At 48.8% G+C, this 19480-nt stretch overlaps 8 protein-coding genes across 8 annotated transcripts; 3 read left to right on the forward strand and 5 right to left on the reverse strand.

The window, feature by feature from the left end:
- Positions 1–115: 115 nt before the first annotated feature.
- Positions 116–1022, reverse strand: BC939DRAFT_480328 (uncharacterized protein; the record flags this gene model as incomplete). The annotated part of the gene is made up of 4 exons (XM_051558928.1): positions 116–141; positions 164–475; positions 636–786; positions 894–1022. 4 exons carry the CDS (start codon positions 1020–1022, stop codon positions 116–118), a joined length of 618 nt encoding a protein of 205 aa, XP_051408434.1.
- Positions 1023–1334: 312 nt separating this feature from the next.
- Positions 1335–1819, reverse strand: BC939DRAFT_291962 (uncharacterized protein). Its single transcript, XM_051551302.1, has one exon. It carries the CDS (start codon positions 1700–1702, stop codon positions 1418–1420), a length of 285 nt encoding a protein of 94 aa, XP_051408435.1. The 5' UTR covers positions 1703–1819; the 3' UTR covers positions 1335–1417.
- Positions 1820–2452: 633 nt separating this feature from the next.
- Positions 2453–3349, forward strand: BC939DRAFT_291996 (uncharacterized protein). The gene is made up of 2 exons (XM_051551304.1): positions 2453–2968; positions 3260–3349. Exon 1 carries the CDS (start codon positions 2626–2628, stop codon positions 2944–2946), a length of 321 nt encoding a protein of 106 aa, XP_051408436.1. The 5' UTR covers positions 2453–2625; the 3' UTR covers positions 2947–2968; positions 3260–3349.
- BC939DRAFT_291993 (uncharacterized protein) lies at positions 2840–4384 on the forward strand. Its single transcript, XM_051551303.1, has 5 exons — positions 2840–2968; positions 3130–3342; positions 3616–3710; positions 3957–4058; positions 4206–4384. The coding sequence occupies exons 2-5, from the start codon at positions 3160–3162 to the stop codon at positions 4282–4284; spliced, it is 459 nt and encodes a 152-aa protein (XP_051408437.1). The 5' UTR covers positions 2840–2968; positions 3130–3159; the 3' UTR covers positions 4285–4384.
- Positions 4385–7432: 3048 nt separating this feature from the next.
- BC939DRAFT_462829 (uncharacterized protein) lies at positions 7433–11631 on the reverse strand. Its single transcript, XM_051557175.1, has 6 exons — positions 10611–11631; positions 9779–10322; positions 9025–9648; positions 8864–8940; positions 8116–8758; positions 7433–8003 (listed from the first exon to the last, which is right to left on the reverse strand). The coding sequence occupies exons 1-6, from the start codon at positions 11280–11282 to the stop codon at positions 7552–7554; spliced, it is 3012 nt and encodes a 1003-aa protein (XP_051408438.1). The 5' UTR covers positions 11283–11631; the 3' UTR covers positions 7433–7551.
- Positions 11632–13301: 1670 nt separating this feature from the next.
- Positions 13302–15243, forward strand: BC939DRAFT_462832 (uncharacterized protein). Its single transcript, XM_051557176.1, has one exon. It carries the CDS (start codon positions 13324–13326, stop codon positions 15112–15114), a length of 1791 nt encoding a protein of 596 aa, XP_051408439.1. The 5' UTR covers positions 13302–13323; the 3' UTR covers positions 15115–15243.
- Positions 15244–15263: 20 nt separating this feature from the next.
- BC939DRAFT_462833 (uncharacterized protein) lies at positions 15264–16256 on the reverse strand. The gene has a single exon (XM_051557177.1). The coding sequence runs from the start codon at positions 16002–16004 to the stop codon at positions 15477–15479; it is 528 nt and encodes a 175-aa protein (XP_051408440.1). The 5' UTR covers positions 16005–16256; the 3' UTR covers positions 15264–15476.
- Positions 16257–16374: 118 nt separating this feature from the next.
- Positions 16375–17561, reverse strand: BC939DRAFT_462835 (Alpha/Beta hydrolase protein). Its single transcript, XM_051557178.1, has one exon. It carries the CDS (start codon positions 17199–17201, stop codon positions 16437–16439), a length of 765 nt encoding a protein of 254 aa, XP_051408441.1. The 5' UTR covers positions 17202–17561; the 3' UTR covers positions 16375–16436.
- Between the last annotated feature and the right edge of the window lie 1919 nt (positions 17562–19480).

Below are 19480 nucleotides of genomic sequence, written 5' to 3' on the forward strand. Positions count from 1 at the left end.
AAAAATACAGTAAAATACAACTTGCCTTGCCAGTCTTGCGCTGCCACTGGATCACTCTTGCAGCGAGTTTAAGGGTGCCTATCATGCCAATACCGAACAGATTGTTAGTTTCCTCTCACTTCCATCTTAGCCATGGTAAAACTATTGATCGTGAATAACATACCACCCTGGATATCGAGGACAAAGCCAGTGCGGCGATTGATTAGGAAACCAGCCTCATAGCGCCAGAGCTGGAGCTCCAGGAGGGTATGGCGGCCATCGCCATTGTCGATCTTCTGGTGGTTCATCTCAGCACGGGCACCGGCCTTCATTGGATCTGTGAAATAACCGTGCTCGATATCGACGACTAGACCTGAGGCAGCTGATTTGATATAGAACCAGCTTTGGGGGAAGTTGTCGGGGCGAATAGAAATGGACTCTGCCCTTGAGGGCGAGGGCGAGACCTGGCGGCTGTCACCTCCGGTGGGATAGTGCCCTGTGGTATCATGGAAAGCAAGGGTATATCATTGCAGTTTGTCAATATCGATATGGTACAATACTCCGAGGAAGATTTGGTCAGCCCAAAGAGCAGCACTTTTTTTCTTTTTCTTTTTTTTTCTTCTTTCCAAGAACCATAGGAAGACATGAGAACGTACATTTCTGCTTCTCGTTATATGCCTTCTTTTCTTGGATAGTGATGCGGGTTCCGTCGCGAGTGGCATCGCCATCGATTGCAATGACGAACTTCGGGTTGCTGGCAAGAGTCAGAACACCGTCGTCGTTCAGCCACTGCTGACCAGCGGCGTCCTATTAGTGGTACCAAGCAAGAGCATTGAAAATATATTTAGCACAACTCAACTGGGTTCGACAAACCCCTTTGGTTCAACCTTGTGATACCATGGTCTCCACTTTACCTTGCCAGTCTTGCGGACATTTTGGATAACTCGAGAACCGGCACGGATAACACCTGGTGAAGTGAGGTACCAATGGAGCGCATAAATGCGATGCAGGTTAGCAACCGTTTGGTTTGTACGAATGGCCATGCAATCCCCGTGCAATGGGGATAACAGTATCCCCTGGAATTAGATCGTGAAATCCTTCATGCATCTTTCCGTTGTCTCTCTCTTTTTGGAAGGTGGCCAGTTCGTTCGTTCGTTTGTTTTTTTTTTCCTTCGCATGAAACAACTCCCACGGCCATTGGGAACATAATTTTCGTTACTCTTGACCTTGTTCTTCCTTCAAGAAGAAGCAAGCAGAACACATGCGAGGCCATAGAAATGTCCCCAATTGAGTTTTTCTTTTCCTTATTTTTTTGGCAAGTGATAGTATTCGCCTCCTCCTTTGGAACCCGATTTCTCGTTCGTTCATTTGCTCTCCGTTTGACCCTTACCCCCTTGAAAAATTGTATCCCAAAAAGTCCTTTTTTTTTTTGTTCCAACTAGAAAGAATACTTGCCTGCCTGGATATCCAAGACGTGACCAGTTCGGACATTGACGATATATCCCTCCTCAGCTCTCCAGAGCTGCTGCTCGAATTGAGCGAAGGAATCAGTGCTGTTCTTGGACGACTTTTTGTGTGTCAGCTCGACGCGCGCACCAGCCTTCAGTGGGTCCTTGAGGAATCCTGTCTCGATATCGAGAACAAGACCTGCAATGCCCGATTGAATGTAAAAAGTTCCAGTGGGGAAGGACAAAACCCGGCTGGATCGCGTAGAAGAAGACATGGTGAAAAGAAATGTGGAGATTTCAAAAAAGAATAAAAAAAACTTGACTTTTTTTTGATGATATAGAGAAAAATAGAAAGAGAATGGAAAGGTTCTTTCTTGATGGATTGATGGATTTTTTTCGGTTTCGTTTCCTGGGGCCCTGTTTTATGTACAATAAATACAAAAGGAAGCAGAATAAAGGACACGACAAATGGTCTTTTTCCTATTCCTATGTTTCTTTTGAGGTTTTTTGTTATTCGTTAGTAGCGGTTAGTAAACGTATTTGTCTTTTTTTGGTTTTCCTAGATGGGTTTCTATCCAAGTTCCTGAGAGGATGTTGGTGAGAGAAGTGGTTGGTTGATTGATTGAAAGTTAGTGACGGGTTTGGATGAGATATGGTGTGAGTTCGTTCCTGACGAGTCTTTCGCGCTCTGACTGATGAGGAATGAGAGAAGGTCGGTTGGGGGGAAAGTACGGAATTCAGGCACGATGTCAAGACAAGGTGGGGTGAACAGGGGAGAAAGAAGAGAGGAAAAAGAGAAATCGAAGGGATAAAAAGCGTGCAACCACACGAGAAGCACCTTGCAAACAAGCCAGAAAACCTAGATGGGCTGGAAAGGCAGAAGGATTATTGGATTGAATAGGATATCCTATTCTATTCACAGGGTTTCTATCCTTCTATTCAATCCAATGCTTACAATCTAAAGAAACAAGATGTGCGCCATGGTGACACTGGGAGAATGCGTCCGATGCATTCGCCGCGGAACCATTCCAGTGTTGCCTGACCTCTTTAAAACGAAAACACGGAGCACTAGAATGAGAGGCCTGTGGATTGGTGCGATGCCACCCAGATGGGCCGCCCAGCGAAATAAGGTCTGAAGCACCTCAGTCGTTTGTTTGCTTGGTGCGTGCTTTGTTTCCCGTTTGTGGTGTGTGTGTGAATGCGAGCGTGTGGTAAGCAGGAACGAAAGCTGAGATACAAAAACACGTCCCATTGGTCACACAAACCATCCTTTCCTCTCCCTCTCCCCTCTCTCTTCCTCTCCCTCCTCCTCTCTCTCGCTCGCGCGGGTGGTTTTCTGTTGGTAGACTATGAGGGAGGAACATACATGTGTGCGCTTTTCTTTTTTCGATCCTCTACCTCCTACTGCAATGCATCGAGGACAACGCTAACCCTTAGCCTTCGCCTTCGAGACCATCCTCAACAGGTCCTTGATGGGACCATTTACAGTGAGAAGAAGCATGACCATCCTCTCCTTTAAAAAGTCCCATGGGCTAGTCTAGGTGGGCCATGGATGGTTTGGTGTGTTCAATTGGATTCATTTCTCAATTAGATCTTATTGGCAAAGTAAAAAGAATAGGGTTTTCTACTTGATTGAGAGCGAACCATTTTTATTTTATTTTTTCTGGTTTGACAGAAACCCTATCTACCCCTTGGTGCTTAGTGCGGTCCATCACTGTGTCCAGACGGGACCATGGAGCAAAAAAAAAAATCCTCTTTGCTCATGAACACAGACAATGGCGAAACGTACTGTCGCACACTCTCCAATTGCTATGCTTACGGACATTTGGCAGTAAAAACTGCCAGTGCATGTAGATGGCGGTGTCCAGCAAAAAAAGATGGTCCAGCATCGGTAGCGCTTTTAATCGACAATTGTGTAGGTGACAAACATGATTTATTCGGCTCAACATTGGGGTGGAGCAAGACATGGCGCAATCTCAAAATGAAAGAGTCTCGGAGACGGGTACGATCTTTATGGTCGTGACCAAAGCCAGATGCCACAAAAATGTACGCCAAGGCTACCCATAAATGTGTTTCCCCTCCCGGAAGGCTCCTCCTGTGTTCCTCTCTTTACTTCAATTGTGCCATATTCCTTCATTTCTGCATGTATCTCATCTCCAATGTTCCATATTTCCATATTTCTTCAAAGATTCTCGCAGGAAATTTTGTGCGCCAGAGGAGAAAAGTGTGGGAAGAGACCTCGCTTGCATCGAACCCTGTCTCAAGGAAGGAAGCGAGGGATAGGTGAGCATGCAATAGATGAAAAATGTATGTCTCGTTATACCACATATGGCTGATGAAACCTATGGGGGGGGGAAGAGACATGCAGCGTTGTGTAAAAGGCCATGGACCCATGGACCATGGGATGGTGAATATCTAACGGGAAGCCAAGCGGACACATTTTGTATATGAATACAAAAGATCCCGACGGATGGACCATCCACGTATTTGTAAACGCTGCTTGCGATAATTGAAAAATGATCGCCATAGGTCGGACGATGCCATGCACACAGCCCTGTGCCGCACCTCCTGTTACAGTACAACTTTGGTCCTGTCCAGAATCAGCGAGCCTTTTTTATTTTCCTTCCGTAAGTAAGCAAACTGCCGCTGGGGTCAACAATTGGACGTCCGTGTTGATGAATATCCATGTGGAATGAGAAGTGGTGCCCAGTAACAGTAGTAGCGGACAGCATCTTGACGATTTCCGATCGCGTCCACGCTGTCCTGCTTGCTCTATAGACGTGCCTTTTTTTATCCTGGTCTAGCACATGGTCTCATCCTGTTCATCACCATGTCCATAGTCTTCACGGATATTTGACTGACTGAGTATTCCTGTAATCCAAGGACGAGTGGTTCCAAGCAAGTGATGAATATGAACGAAAAGGGCAAGCTGGGAAAAGGAAGGGGTTGAAAACAAATCAGCTCTGTTCGGCGGATATGTAGTTTGAGCACAAGCGTTGAACCCCATGATCAGCAGCGCCTAGATCCCTTATTGCGTGTGCAAGATGGGGCCGCTACCTATCGCATGCCGCCTAGATTTCGTTTTGCAACAACTGCGCGCCTTTTTCTTAGAAGACCTTCGCATGCAGGAAATAAACAGGTTTTGCTAGCTAAGCGTGCTGTACCTTTTGTTTGTTTGGGTTGTAACATGCAAGTCTAGGTCTGCATGGACTGCATGACCGGATGCGTCTGGGCACAGACACCATCTACAAGTGCATATACACACGCACCCACGCACATACACACATCGACATTGCGAATTCATGCAAGCAAACAACATCGCGTTGGAAGGGGTTATATGAGAAGGCGAGCTGTTGTCAAAGGTAGCTAGATAGGCTAGGTGTATATCTTGCTGAAACGTGTTTTTTTTTTTGGCCCTATGATCACGTCTCCGTCTTTTGTTTGCCGCGTAGGTAACTTCGTTTGCTTTATGGTTCAGGCTTCAAACAAAACTTATATCCGAGATCATCATCATAGGAAGCACGTTGGACTACAGCAACCATTGATCGGCGCATGCTGCATCGTACTGTACAGCTAAACAACAATATGCGTGCCTAAATAGTACGAAACATACACACGTGTATGTGTTTGTTGTCGTTCAATCACTCAGATCACGGCCAGGTTTGATAGTAGTAGACCCCTAGACTCCGTGTTCTTTAATAACGCCGAGGATATGAGGATAGGAGGAGAATAAGAGGCGAAAGGACTTGCCACCGCCATCAGTGGAGCGCAGCGCGCAGAGGATTACGCGACTTGCTGTTCAAAAAACAAAATTTTGACCACAAGAAGGAGGCGAGGCGACACACAGAGAATGGTTTTGTGAGACATATCCAAAACTCCCATTTTACCACCTCGAAAATACTCATACAGAGGATAGACTACACCTGCCCCTCGGGCGCCAATACTAATACCACGGGACTGATTTAAAGCGTGCGCCCTATCGCGACTCGTCTCTCCCAAGGATTCCATCCATCTATCCGTTCTGGTAAGGCTCCGTCTTCCACTCCTCCCATGACAACTCAGCGCGCGCTTTTTTTTTTTATTTTTTTTTTTTTGGCTCCCATACATTTGAGCGAGGCGGACCCTGAATATTTTCCGTAGACCCACAGAAAGGATTTCATAAGCGACCCAAACCAAACTCTCCCTCTCTCTCTCTTAAGAGAGCCATGAGGAAGCAAGGGAAGGAGGAGGATGGTGCACAGTTGCATCAGGATGCATGTCTCGAAAAAAAAAAATCCAAGCGAACAAAAGATGTGTGCACTCTTTTTTTTTTTTTTTTTTGAAGAGACCCGGGGAAGGAAAGGATCTTTTGTTGGCAATAGTCTATACACCTTATGAGTTTGGATCTTGTTCTACACACCAATGAACCTATGACCTTCTCAGGTGCTGTATGGGTTGTATGGGTTGAATGAGAGAGAGAGGAATGTTCATGGATATTTATATCGCGAATTGCTCAGCAAAAAAAAAAGGACATCTTTCCACTCAGTCCTGTCAGTGCAAAAAGTGTAAAACGTGGCAAGGAAAAAGTCAGTTTGAGTGCGATTTTGTGACTGGTCGAATGCCCCCCCTTTTTTTAACAATTACAGAGGTCAGACTAAACTAGTCTTCCGCACCCCAATTTTAAATTTTGCGCAGAATAAACTACTCTTTCCCTTCTGGAGACATTCCGGGGGGATTCATTCAGGAACGGTTATTCTTTTCCTAGTCGTAGCGTGTGCCCCAAGAAGAAGAAGAGGAGACATTGTCCACACGCACGCAGTCCATGCACACAACCGCATGAATCACTCACTGACCCAGCTAGTCGATTACTTCAGGACTGGATTGACAACCCTACCGGTGGATAGCAAATCGCGTGGAATTTGAGTATCTCACGCTTACTTTGTTTCCTCCTCGGAGAGAACTTCTATTGTCACTTCATTTTTTGCGTTTCTTTGCTTGAATAATCAGGCCCATTACGTTTAGTTTCCAATAACGACGCGTCTATTTGTATATCCAATTCGCTATTCTTTTTTTTTTTCGACGTCAATCGCGTTATCTGCCGGTAGTTTTGTATAGCTCGCGTCAGCATCTGCACAATGCTATGCACACTCATACTCACATACACATACGCGCGTGTCAATATATGTAAAAAAAACCTCCACCCCTCCTGCTTTACTCCCCCCCTCACACAGATCAATAACCACATGCGAAAGAGACGTTCGTCTCTACACATCAAGGCGAATGAGTGTTATCGTATACAACACAAACAGCCTCTTCCTTTTTTTTTTTTTCCTATGTAGTACTACGATTCTCCCCAATTGTCCCACTTTTTTTTTCTCGTTCATGCAGGAACACGAAACACAAAAAACCATGGGGCGTAACATTTATTATAACATTGTAACTGTAACCTATCCTAAAAAAGAAAGGCGTCTGTTATATTCAGTCAGTCAAATGTTCACATGCGCCTCGAGAGACTTCTTTGGTTGCTGGCGCGTAGTCTAGCAGATATATTTATTGGCCATGCATGGGTAAGATGATGTCTAGGATAGCGGCATACAGCGAAAGCGGCAGATTTCACCCCCATCAGAAAGCAGACCAAGAACATTACGATGCTCAAATGTCCCCTAGATAGATCCTTTCCCCCCCCCCCCCCCCCCTTATCAAATGCATGGTGTAGACTATGTAGACAAAGGCGGGTGATAACTCGTATTTCCCCAAGGATGGGTAGGATAGGAAAGGTGTGAGCAAAAAGGGCACATACCACTTCCAGGGAGAGCAGAGAAAAAAAACAAAGCCAAAAGGGTATCATGTTGCGTGCATGCATGAATCAGGTCGTGCTCACGTCAACCATAGGCTTGCTGAGCATGAACCAGCTACCTGAGGAGGAGTAAAAGATGTCTATTCACCATTGATACGCGTCTAGACACGCTCTGGATACTTGCGACCTACAAGTGAACCTCCTATCCAGTAAGAGGATACAGAATATACGTTTATCTATGCTTGTCATGGCCGCAGATTTCTTTATTCGAAGCATTCAAAAAATGTACAAGACTCGAAGAACACACCGAAAACGATACTGTAGCAAACTCCAGCAAGCCAGCAAGCCTTACGGCCTCATCATAATGCTCACATCACCGTTGCCGGGCGACGCCGGTGCATAGTAGAACCCTGCCATCAACACAAAATAACTCAGTATCAAGATGCTTCCCTTAAAGTAATTGCTCTTCCCCTCAATGTAGGTATAGGTCAGCAAGAACACTGAAAACAGCATGCTGAACACATCCCATCGCGGGAATATCAAGTTGAACGTGTGCTTCCACACCTCGACCTTGCCATAGTTCAGCCAAGCCGATACCGCCACCATCGCCGGGATCTGGATCAGACACACCTGCAGCGCATAGGCTGATCCAATTTCCATTGACAGTGCAATGTTCCCGTACATCGCGAACGAGATCGCGTTCATGAATTCCGTCACGTTCGGCACCAGTGCAAATAGCACCAATCCAAGCAGCTTTTCGTCAATCGAAGACACCGCATCCACACTGTCGACCAAAATTTCTGTTGGAATACGGACACAACGCAAAATAGCGTAAATATGGTTAGACATGCTTGTCGCGCACAAAAAAGCAACCCAGACAAAGATACCATTTCAACGAAACATTGCCATTACCTGCAATGATGGCGTACAAGACAGTGCAGCTAAGAAGGACAGTTGCACTCTTTGCCTTGGACCAATTGGGCGAGTCATGACCTCCATGTTCTTCATTTTCCTCCTCATCGTGCTCATGTTTGAGTGAATCCTGATCCATAGACAACGAAGAAAGCAAGCCATGCGCAGCAGGATGAAGTGCCGATGTAGGAACGGCACCGTTAGTTGCCGGTGCCGAGTGTGGTGGACGTCTCTCTCCAGGCATACCGTTGACAGACGTAGATTGATACTCTCCAGCAAGTTGACTTCCCATCTCAGGATCTCCATCTGGTCGATGCACTGGAGCCGTATGGGTACTGGATCCATAGTGAAGCAACTGCTGGACAATGTGCGTCGGGAGCAGTTTCCTGTAAATCGAAGAGTCACGGATCGAGGGTTGTTGAGGCTCATGCCAGATCTGCTTCACATGCGTCCTGAGCGAAAACCAGATACCGATCAAGTAGGCGGAGGGAAGAATAATGCAGCAAAAATACATGAGCGGCTTGACGTTCTTTTGGAAAAAGATATCATCCGCAGGGTTGGGCTGGTAGTGGTAGCAACGTTGGCATGAAGCCTCGATGGGCAGTGGCACTGATTCAGGACATGGCGTGCAGCGCAACTCGAACTATACAATGGTCGCAAAAAAAAAAAAAAAAAAAAAAAAATGGAGGGGTAATGTAAGCTGACAAGCCAGCAAGAGAGCCATCCACGAGCCGGCCAAGCTACTTACTCGGCCATAGATTGAATAAAACAGAGTTGGCGTCAAGACTCCAATGAGTGACATGATAAGCATTGTCGCAGTAACACCTAAGTAGAGGGAAACAGCCATAGATCAGCATGGTGATCCGCATCAGGAGGTCATTCAGAGGGATGCTCGGCATGTTGCCTTACCTGCACTCTTGACATTGAACTTTTGCTCTTTCTTCTTGACAGCACCACTCATCATACTCGTGCCTGGCATCAGCAAGAGTCCTGCTAAGAAACTTCCGATAAGAGCCCCCTCCGTGATCAGCCCCTTGCCCTGCGTCAGTGCAACAGTGTACAAAATGATTTCGATAATGGATCCGAATGTCGCATTGATCACGGCTCCCATACCCAGAGACGATTGAGCAGAAATTGAGGAGACCGCCATGCCGATAAAGTACGACAGTGGAATGACTGACGCCAATCCCAGTGAAAAGATCACCGCCGGAGAGGTCAACATAGAGTTGTGCCCGAGATAGTGCGTCAGAACATACTCGTCCAAAATGGTAAAGAGTACAACGGGCATCAAGTTGATGAAGATAATGTTGGTGCCGTCGTAGGTATATTTGTAGTACTGGAATCCAATCGCGTCATAAGTGCAGAGCAGGATTTCTGACCGCTGAGGCGAAAGTGACAAGGAGCTGCCGCGTTTAAAGTTGAGTTGCAGTGGGTGCCGATGCAGGTGTGTTGCCAGGACATAGGTAAACTTGCCCATGGGGATCGAGACGACCATGAACCAGCACAAACAGGAGACGAACAGATGCAGCGGTCCTGAGTTTACAAACAACAATTGAAGCGGAGTTTGATCCCAAGCATACATTAGCAAAAGAAATATCCACGCAAGGAACAAAGAGATATCACGTTCCGCGCCAACTGGAAACTAAAGGAGATGAAAACTTACCGATCAGCAGATAGTAAAAGATGTAGTAGACGATGCCTCCCAGACCCAGATGATAGATGTGCCTGGGAAGATTCCTGATAGTCGAGATCATGCGTCTGTGCCGTTCCTCCTTACGTTCCCGCTCCAGCACTGAACTACTCCTGGAGAGCAGGGGTCGAGATTCATCGCCCCCATTATCCTGGCCACTGTAATCCAGTACTGCTGAGGCTCGAAGGCTGTCGGTCCTGAGTTCTCCGGGCGACAATTCCCGTTCCACATATTGCCCAAAGGGCCATAGCAGGTAGTAGCTCAGTCCAAGGACAACTCTCCCGTATGCACTCCCTCCGAATGGCGTCAGATATAGTACAATGGCAACCATGAAGCACACTAGGGCCAGCCACCAGCCAAAGATGAGTGTCCAGAGCACGTTCCCGACCGAGAGATATAGATCGGAAGATGGTTGGGAGTGCAGTGCGGAATTAGCTTTGCGGATGACTGATCGCGACTTTTTGTACAGCGCTGGTTTCCAAAGCGGCAGACCGAACGGATGTGTTTGATTGAGAGTCTATGGGTCGGTCGGACAAAGAAAAAAAAAGAGCGCGCGTCAGAAACAGGCGACAGTAAGATTTTGTGGTGCCTGCCGACTACCAGAACCCATATCCATGGTCATCGTATCACCCAAAGCACCTTCTCAATGACCCTCGTGGTTGTTATCGCCTTCAGCGATAGGATTTCCAAAATCAAACGTGATCACAAACACCCCAAATGCTCAGGGAAGAGAGGGCGGCAATATAACCAGTGCGCAGACACAACAACCACAAGCGACGTTTGGAACTGGATAATTGAACCGTACCTCTTGTCTATCCTTGAGTGTCAATGGTTCGTTATCGCTTCCGTGGCCCTCGTCTTCGTATTCGCCCACGTCTCCGTCAGAACGGCGTCCATGATGTTCACGACCGTCCAGAGAGCGATCATCATAGTCCCTCGAGGGTGAGGGGCGAGTGGACCTACGAGAGTGGGCTCGTCGCATCCGACTGTGGTGAGACCGCGCATCCCCGAAGTAATCGTCTGCCTCCTCCTGTTCTTCTTCCGCGTCGTCGTCGTCGTCGTCGCCTGAGGATTGATTGCGCTGTCGGATAGACGAGCGACTTGATTCGGGTCTCTTTCCGGGTGGGGGTCTTCGACGACGACTTCCAGAAGGCGTGGTGTTATCTGGGTTGAGCAAAGAGGCGGAATGGCGATAGGATGGTTTGGGTCGTCTTGGTGTTGTTGATCCAGTGGTCCCTGAGCCAGAATAGGAGGGGTCTTGCTGTGGCTGATACTTGATGGTGGAGGAGGACGCATTGGAGCTTAGAGAGTTGATTGAGACCCGGCGTGGATCCTTAAACGAGCTGAGAGGGGGCCGCGACGAGGAGGGCTGGTCACCTTCGTTTTGAGAGTCCTCTGCTTGGGCAGCAGATACTTCCTGTGTCAGTTCGAGGTGCTCGAGGTCGTCAGTGACATTCGCAGCTCTGGCATGAGACATTGCACTCGATTGTGGTGGAATGAAGAGTAGGAGGGAGAGTCAGGTGCTAGGAGCACAGTAGGTGGTTGACGGAAACAGATAGTGGCAAGAGGGGAGGAAGGAGGGAAAGAAGAAAGGGAGGACAAGAAAGGCCGAATGGAGGAGTGGTTTAGAGAATGAGGGGCGATGGAGCGACGAGAAGAAGGAACAGGAAGAAAAAGGAAAATGTGCTGCAGTCAGTCCGTGTGCGCCTTTGTTATCTTTCGCTCGTCTGTGCGGTGGTGAAGAAGAGACCGCTGCTGCTGGGGCACTGCAGCATAGCACCAGGGAACCAGACAGTACCCTGCTGGTCACACCTGTCGTGTATGACTCTTTTTTTTTTTTTTTTTTTTTGGAAACACAGCAGCAGAAGAAGATGGGGGGACCAACGAGAGTCCCCGGGGAAGGGCGCGCCCTGGGGACCGATTCTTGGCACCGATCTATGGGTGGACAGGAGAGCACCATCCAGGCACAGAAGAAACAACAGTAATGACGCACCATTGCAGTGTCATGAGACCACCCTTTCAGCGTACACGAACATGTACATCCAATCCAACCCAGGAAGGGCTCTCAAGCGGCACCCACCTGCCATATTCGTACAAGCGTGCTTTGGACGCACCATTCCGCCCTCTGACACACACTCACGCGCACCCAATCCATCAGCCAAAAATAAGGGTCGTTGCATGGCTGAGAAGGTGGGCTGAGTCGCTTTGCGTTTTTGCGTTCTTGCCATGCAACTGAACACACGACCAATCATCATAACCACCTTTTTCTACCTTTTGTATCACCCCATAGTCTGCATAAAATCAAGTGCCCCTCAACACTTCATTTCTGGAAGCAATGCTCCCTGATCAAAGACACGCTCGTTTATTTGAATTCCCAAGACTTAATGAGAAAAGGATCCAAAGCCAATGTTGTTCAAATCTCCCTCACTGTTGTATATCAAAGACAATGCACAGTCCAACGACTTTGTGGCGACCCCTTCAAGAGTGTTGTAGGAGCGTTCGGTAACCACTGCCTGTCCGGTCTCAGCACTATGGGTGAGTGTAGTCACGATATCATCAGCGCTGTAACGGCCTGAGATAACGAGGCTCACGATTGCATAGGTTCTACCACCATGCTGGAGAACGATCGATGTGTAACCGTTAATGAATCACCCTGCCTGATCGTCATACCGTCGATGGCCATGTCCTGACCACCCCATTGATGTGATGTCGTTGAAGTGAAGGTTCAGCGTCCCTCAGTGTCACGACTGCAATCGATATGTTGTGTCACCCACCGCCTTCTGCGGGCTGTACCAAATCACGACCTTTAGTAGATGCCTGGCTACCAAGTGTAACAATCGGGATGCTGCAATGGTTGCATTGATAACGCTCTGTGCCAGTTATGCGACCAGTACTACTGCATCTCATGTCGTATCTCAAATTCCATAGTCCATACGTGTTATGCATACACAGCATAAGTATGCTCACGATGTATGCCATCAGCATTCTTTTGCGACGAGTAGGGTAGAAACGAATGTGAGCGCCGCGAGGTAGATGTCAAAATATTGCTCGGGCACACGGCGTCCAAGTATACAGTCTCACGTACCTGTACGTGAAACCCCTTCCAGAATAGTTTGTACAGAGGCATTCGGTCAAGCAAAACAGGAGGACTAAATCTGCCCTTGAACCCGAACGACATATTTGTGGATAGATATCCGTGTACTACATGTACCATGTTTGCCAAGAAGGTGAAAAGTGAGTCCGGTGATTCTGCAAGCTTTGCTGAAATAGCCCTCGCCAAGAAGCCTTATTCTCTTCTAGAGCATTGGCGAAGGCCGTCAATTGCATGTTGGCTGAAGGAGCCGAAAGTCGACAAATATTTCAGGTTTAGCGCCGCCGCCCTACTTTCACGATCTATGGATGGACCACAGCCAACGTGAGCTGTCGTGACTACTCCAGATTCTTGCAGTATAAAAAGACCATTCCAACACACAGACCATGTCTTGTCATACGTCGACATTACTTACACACACCACCATATGTACATGTACTCCACAGCAGTACAGTCGCTTGCACTCCTTACTACACTGCTCGCCGCGGCCCTGAGCAGCACGGCCACTGCAGCACCTCAAGCCACCACTCCTGTATCCTGCCATTGTCGGTGTTTGCCCTTCCAGCCATGCTGGCCAAACGAATCCACCTGGTCAACACTTGACCAAGCCGTTGGTGGCCGACTGATCGCCACCAAGCCGGCTGCCTACGCTTGTCACGATCCTCATTTCGACAGCGCCACATGTCAGGAGATCCAAAAGGGCTATTACTTCGACTACTGGAGACAGCGCCAGCCTGGCGCCGTACAGCAGACCAACTGGGAGGTCCTTGATGGCAAGGCCTGTCTCGGTTTCAATCAGACCGCTCCCTGTGACCAGGGGGCTGTTCCCTTGTACACCGTCAACGCCACTAGTATTGAGGACATCCAGAATACGGTTCGGTTTGCCGTCAAACACAATATCCGTCTTGTCATCAAGAACACTGGGCACGACTATCTCGGGCGCAGTATCGGAGCATCGTCCCTCAACCTCTGGGTTTACTATATGAAGAGCATCGCCTTTGACGACAATTTTGTGCCAGACGGAGCTGCAAATGGAACCAGCAGCAATGGTGCCGTCATCCTTGGTTCAGGAGTTCTGTGGAAGGATGTCTACAAAGCCGCAGACGAACACAACGTTATTGTCGTTGGTGGTGCTGAGGGAACAGTGGGAGCCAGCGGTGGTTTCTGCCAGGGCGGAGGACACAGCCCTATATCGCCTCGTCATGGTCTCTGCGTCGATAATGTTCTTCAGTACAAGGTCGTCACTGCTGATGGAGACCTTAAAGTTGCCAACGTCTATCAAAATAAGGATCTCTTCTGGGCACTCCGTGGAGGCGGAGGTGCAACTTTTGGTGTGGTTGTCGAAGCTGTCTACAAGACCCATTCTCCGTTCAAAAACATTAACCAGGCAACGTACCAGCTACTTTTCAACGGAACAGAGACCGCTCGCAAGGTCCTTAGCCGATTCCTCTCTCATCAGGTCGAGTGGTCCGAGACTGGATGGTCAGGATACTCCTATTTCCTGCGCGACGTCATGCTCGTGTCTTACTACCTGCCAGACGCCAACATCACGACTGCCGAGAACAGCTTGTCGCCGTTCCTTAAATATGTTGAATCCCTCGGTAATGTGAAAATCAACGGCACCGTCTACAGTTTCCCCACCTTCTGGTCATGTTTCCAAGCGGGCTCCGCCGCTACCTCGAACGACACCAATGCTGGAACCAACACACTTCTCGGCTCGCGTCTTATCCCTCGTCGCAACTTCGAGTCCTCCAAAGGCATCAGTCAGCTCACAGACGCACTTATCAACATCCAAGGCGATCTCTTGAATTATGGCAACCCCCTCGGTGTGCTTATTACCCATTTGGTTGCTGGGGGACAGGTCACTAAGGGTACCTCTGCTGAAACCTCTGTACTCCCAGCGTGGCGCAAGGCCCTGATACATATTGCAGTGGGGGTAGGATGGGAGAACACGACTCCCCTGGCGGAACAAAAGCTCGTGGCCCGCAAACTGACAGAGGCAACCCAGCGTTTGCGAGATATTACTCCAGGGTCGGGTGCATACTTCAATGAGGCCGACGCAAACGAGCCCAACTGGCAAAAGAATTTCTTTGGATCGAATTATGCTCGTCTCAAGGTCATTAAGGACAAAGTCGATCCCGCTGGACTGTTTGTATGCAGAAATTGTGTCGGTAGCGAGGATTGGAGCCAGGATTTTATATGCCCTCGGCGTCAATAGATAGAGATACCGGAAGGTATTTATTTGAACTACACATACGACATACTGCAATAAACAACGCGAATCATGGTCAATGAAACCTTGTTCACTTCTTTGCTGGGGTGAGCAGGAAGAAATTGCAGATTGAGCTTAAAAACCAATGCAGAATACTTGAACAGCACGCGGTGCCTCATTTTTAACTCCCACTTGGATGCTGTACTCACAATCGCCAATGCTATATGTTATGGAATACGAAGACTACAATGGAGATTTTATGGCACCATGTGTATGTTGGGGGAGGAGGAGGAGGGGTGGAAGAGTTTTTTTTTTTTTTTTTGCTGTACTATCGACAAGGTAAGAAAGCGGTAGAACGGCATTTGGTCCTATAGAGTGTACTCACAAAGATAAGAAAGGGCGACCGACGAAACACGTCGAGTGGCAGCAGAACTCCGGCATGCAGAGGGTCGTGCCGCGGTACACAGAAAAACGAATTTTTTTTCCTTCCAACTTGCAGCACTCGGTTTTACATAATCCTTGGCCTTTGTACTCCGATTATGGGAGGGAAGGAATGAACATGGTATCATCAAGGGTCTCCCAGCTTGACTCGGTGGATTCAGGACCAAACGGAACAAGAACAGGAACAGGAGTAGGAGCAGGAGGAGCACCCCTTTGAAGAAATTTACTAGAAGGTACACAATTCGATTAAAGTGTCGATGTAAAGGGACCCAGTTACTGGTCTCACCTCTGCTCATATCCTTTGAACTGCATAGATGGGTAAAAATGAGTGTTAATAGGATCGATGGGAAGGGGGAGGGGGGAGGTTGGCTTGTAGGATAATGACATGGGCACATCCAGTCCACTTCCACCACGGGTTTCAACAAGCTCGCGATCGCTGCCTTGTTCTTATTCATCGCCAATATGCAAGTAGTTGCAGCAGCAACCTATGGTGGTTACCAGGGAAAAGTTCATCAACGTGTATTTCGGCACCGTGATCTGTGCCAGAGCTCAGGATAGCCTGTATCAAAAGAATTGAGGAGATCAGAAGGTGGTGTAAAGATCCACAATCGAATATGTGCTAAAGTCGCGGAACTTGTCCCTGGTGCACGTGACTTTATACTCTTCAAGTTGTTACAGGAATAAGGAAGGCGACTTTGATTTTGGTCCACCAAACAAAGATAACATTGGGGCTGTTGCTCCTATGCTGTTCACCTTGCAGCATAGCGTATGCTGAATACATAAAGTCCAACAAGACCACAACCCAATAAATCTATTTTCGAGTTTTTGCAGAGTTTTTATTGTGAAAATTAGCAGCTATTTAAATGAAAAAATATGTCAAGATCAGTTTAATGTCGCAACTCCTCAAGACTCGATGCCAGCACGCATCCGATCATAGCCATTGGTTCGGGCATATCCATCTCCAAGTGCGTACACTCGACCTCGTGGATCATGAGGTTGCCAAGCGCAAAGGACCTCCATCCTTCCGGGTCTGCTCTTATCGTAAACGGATCTGACCGGGCTGCTGCGCTAAAATACAATAAGTCGCCGCTGTAGATATCCGGCGAGAACTTTTTTGCGAGTCGGTAATTATTCCTGATCACTGATCGCGCCCTTTCCCATAACGCCCTGCCTTCCTCTGCTGTATCTTTGTCGCCAGATCGAGCGAGATGCTCGAGCAGGGCTTCATCCTGAGTAGGATCGATTTGGTCTGGAAGCATGGAGTAGTCAACTGTGGAATCCATTAAAGCAAGTAACGCGACCTCTTCGCCTTGTCTCTCAAGTTGCGTCGCCATGCTATGAGCGACACTACCGCCAAACGACCAACCTAGTAAATGATATGGTCCATGAGGCTGGACACGGCGGATTTGGTCAACGTAATCCTGAGCCATGTCCTCAATCGTTTCCGGCAGTTGCTCATGACCATCGAGACCGCGTGCCTGCAGTCCATAAATAGGCTGATCAGGGTCCAAATGCTTGGATAGACCAATAAAGCTTAAGCTAAGCCCGAAGACAGCATGGACACAGAACAGCGGAGGGCGACTGCCCTTTAGCTTGAGAGGCAGCAAAATACCGTAATCGTCATCTCCCTGTTTGTCCTTCTCGAGTATCATTCGTGTCAATTCTGAGATAGTGGGCGCTTCATACAGTGTATGAAGCTTCAGATCATGATCCAAACTATATCGGATATAATTGACCAGTCGAACAGCAAGTAGTGAATGCCCTCCGAGCAGGAAGAAGTTGTCGTGGCGTCCAACTCGATCGATCTTGAGGAGCTCGGCCCAGATGGCTGCCAGTGCAGTCTCGATCTCGCCTTGCGGAGTCTCGTAGTCGCGACTGACGAAGGCTTCACTGTCTGGCACTGGGAGCGCTCGGTGGTCGACCTTACCGTTGTTGGTGATCGGCAGAGTGTCCAAGCGGATGAATGCAGCGGGGATCGTGTACTCGGGGAGGCTGGCTGCGAGATGAGCGCGCAGCATGTGGGCCAGTCGCTCACAGGGATCGGCAACCACATAGGCCACCAGCCGTTTGTTGCTGTCGTCGTCGAGTGCAAGCACCGTAGCCTCCCGCACAAGCGAGTGCTCGACAAGCCTGGCCTCGATCTCAGCCAGCTCGATGCGAAAGCCTCGGATCTTGATCTGGTCATCATTGCGACCCATAAAGACCAAGTTGCCGTCGGGGAGATACCGAACAAGGTCTCCAGTCCTGTACATACTAGCACCCTTGTGCTGGCTGAAGGGGTCAGGGAGGAACCGCTCGGCTGTGAGCTCCGGTCGGTTGAGGTAGCCGTTCGCAACACCTGCTCCGCCGATGTGCAGCTCTCCAACCACTCCCAGCGGCACAGGCTGACCGCGCTTGTCCAGCACATAGACCTGTGTGTTGCCAATGGGTCGCCCAATCGGGAGCTTCTCCAGCCGCTCGATTGCGCCTGCTGTTGCCTCGTATGTGGTGGCGAATGTAGTGGTCTCTGTGGGTCCGTAGCCATTGATGAGGCGGACACGTCCGCCATGTTGCAGGAGTGCAGCAAACGACTCCAGATTGCCTTGCTCGCCTCCACAAAGAAGGTACCGTAGCTTGGACAGTTCCGAGCCGATTGTCAGCACGTACTGGTTGAACAGAGCCATGGTCAGCCACATCGCGGTGACCTGGTGGCGGTCCAGAGCCTCAGCAAGGCGCTGGGGGTCTGTGAAGGTATCGGCGTCAATGATAACACTGCAGCCACCGTTCAGCAAAGGCGACCAGAGCTCGAAGGTGCTGGCATCGAAAGCGGGATTGGCGGCGAAAGCGACACGATCTTCAGGTCCGATATCGACATACCCGCTGTTGACGACCAAGCGAGAGATACCACGGTGTGGCACAAGCACTCCCTTGGGCAAGCCTGTCGACCCAGAGGTGTACATCACATATGCGGTATCAAAACTAGAGAACACCCAGTTGAGGTTCGAGGCGCCTTAAAAATAAAATAAAATAAAAAATCAGTACCTATAAGCAGGGCCAATATAGGATAGAAAGCTTATTCTACTTGAACTTACTCCATCCATCGCTTTCAGTAGTATCATCTACGGACAAACGGAGCAGTGGGGTCCGAAGTATTGTAGGAATGTTCGTGTCAACATGCGTAATCAACACGCGCGCAGCAGAGTCAGTTGCAATAAATATTTGACGCTCTAGTGGGGCCTTTGGATCAATCGGGACATAAGCCGCTCCGATCTTGAGGATCGCGAGTTGGGCGGCGATCAGCTCAAATGAGCGTCTGAGCATGGTTGCAATGAAGTCACCAGGTTTGGCGCCCAGTTCCACGAGCTGGCGGGCGAGGCTGTTGGCACGGGCATTCAACTCCCGATAAGTGAGTGTTTTGCCGTCAAAAACGAGAGCGATAGCCTCTGGCGACTGCTGAGCCTGACTTTCAAAAAGCTCCTGAACGCAAACATGATCTGGGAAAGATCGTGCAGTAGCATTCCATGACCGAACAGTCAATTCGCGCTCCTCAATCGGTAAGACGTCCAGTCGTTGAACCGGAATGTCGGGTGTGCGATCCAATGCGTTGGATAGGCTTAACAGTGCTTGGCGCATATAAGAACAGATATGAGCAGGGTCAAATGGCTGCACAACCTGAGCTGTAAGCCCAAGTGTTGTGCCCCCGTCTTCCACAGAAAGAGTGAATGGGTAGTTGGTTCGCTCCTGAGCTTCGAGAAATTCAATACCAGAAATGGTTACGCCGTCTTCCAATAGCGTGGAATGATGTCGGTAGTTCAAAATTGTGCTGAAGAGTGGTACACCAGAAGGAACGCTGCTGCAACGCTGTGCCAGCGCCAAGGAGGCGTGCTCGTGTTCAAGAAGCGCCGCCAAGCCGTTCTGGGTCTTGCGTACGCTTTCCAGGACGCTTGAATCT

This window comes from Gamsiella multidivaricata (genome assembly GCF_025024155.1).
Source record: "Gamsiella multidivaricata strain RSA 2152 chromosome Unknown BC939scaffold_74, whole genome shotgun sequence".
Classification (NCBI taxonomy): Eukaryota; Fungi; Mortierellomycota; class Mortierellomycetes; order Mortierellales; family Mortierellaceae; genus Gamsiella; species Gamsiella multidivaricata.

Excerpts from the sequence above, each read along its gene's own strand:
- BC939DRAFT_291962 (XM_051551302.1), bottom strand. The coding sequence starts at position 1,702 with ATGTCTTCTTCTACGCGATCCAGCCGGGTTTTGTCCTTCCCCACTGGA.
- BC939DRAFT_291996 (XM_051551304.1), top strand. The coding sequence starts at position 2,626 with ATGCGAGCGTGTGGTAAGCAGGAACGAAAGCTGAGATACAAAAACACG.
- BC939DRAFT_291993 (XM_051551303.1), top strand. The coding sequence starts at position 3,160 with ATGGAGCAAAAAAAAAAATCCTCTTTGCTCATGAACACAGACAATGGC. Across the intron at positions 3,711-3,956 it reads AGGAAGGAAGCGAGGGATAG|GTCGGACGATGCCATGCACA; the intron begins GTGAGCATGCAA and ends TGATCGCCATAG. Across the intron at positions 4,059-4,205 it reads TTTTTATTTTCCTTCCGTAA|ACGTGCCTTTTTTTATCCTG; the intron begins GTAAGCAAACTG and ends CTTGCTCTATAG.
- BC939DRAFT_462829 (XM_051557175.1), bottom strand. The coding sequence starts at position 11,282 with ATGTCTCATGCCAGAGCTGCGAATGTCACTGACGACCTCGAGCACCTC. Across the intron at positions 10,323-10,610 it reads CACTCAAGGATAGACAAGAG|ACTCTCAATCAAACACATCC; the intron begins GTACGGTTCAAT and ends ACCGACCCATAG. Across the intron at positions 8,004-8,115 it reads CTTGTACGCCATCATTGCAG|AAATTTTGGTCGACAGTGTG; the intron begins GTAATGGCAATG and ends GTATTCCAACAG.
- BC939DRAFT_462832 (XM_051557176.1), top strand. The coding sequence starts at position 13,324 with ATGTACATGTACTCCACAGCAGTACAGTCGCTTGCACTCCTTACTACA.
- BC939DRAFT_462833 (XM_051557177.1), bottom strand. The coding sequence starts at position 16,004 with ATGAATAAGAACAAGGCAGCGATCGCGAGCTTGTTGAAACCCGTGGTG.
- BC939DRAFT_462835 (XM_051557178.1), bottom strand. The coding sequence starts at position 17,201 with ATGATACTCGAGAAGGACAAACAGGGAGATGACGATTACGGTATTTTG.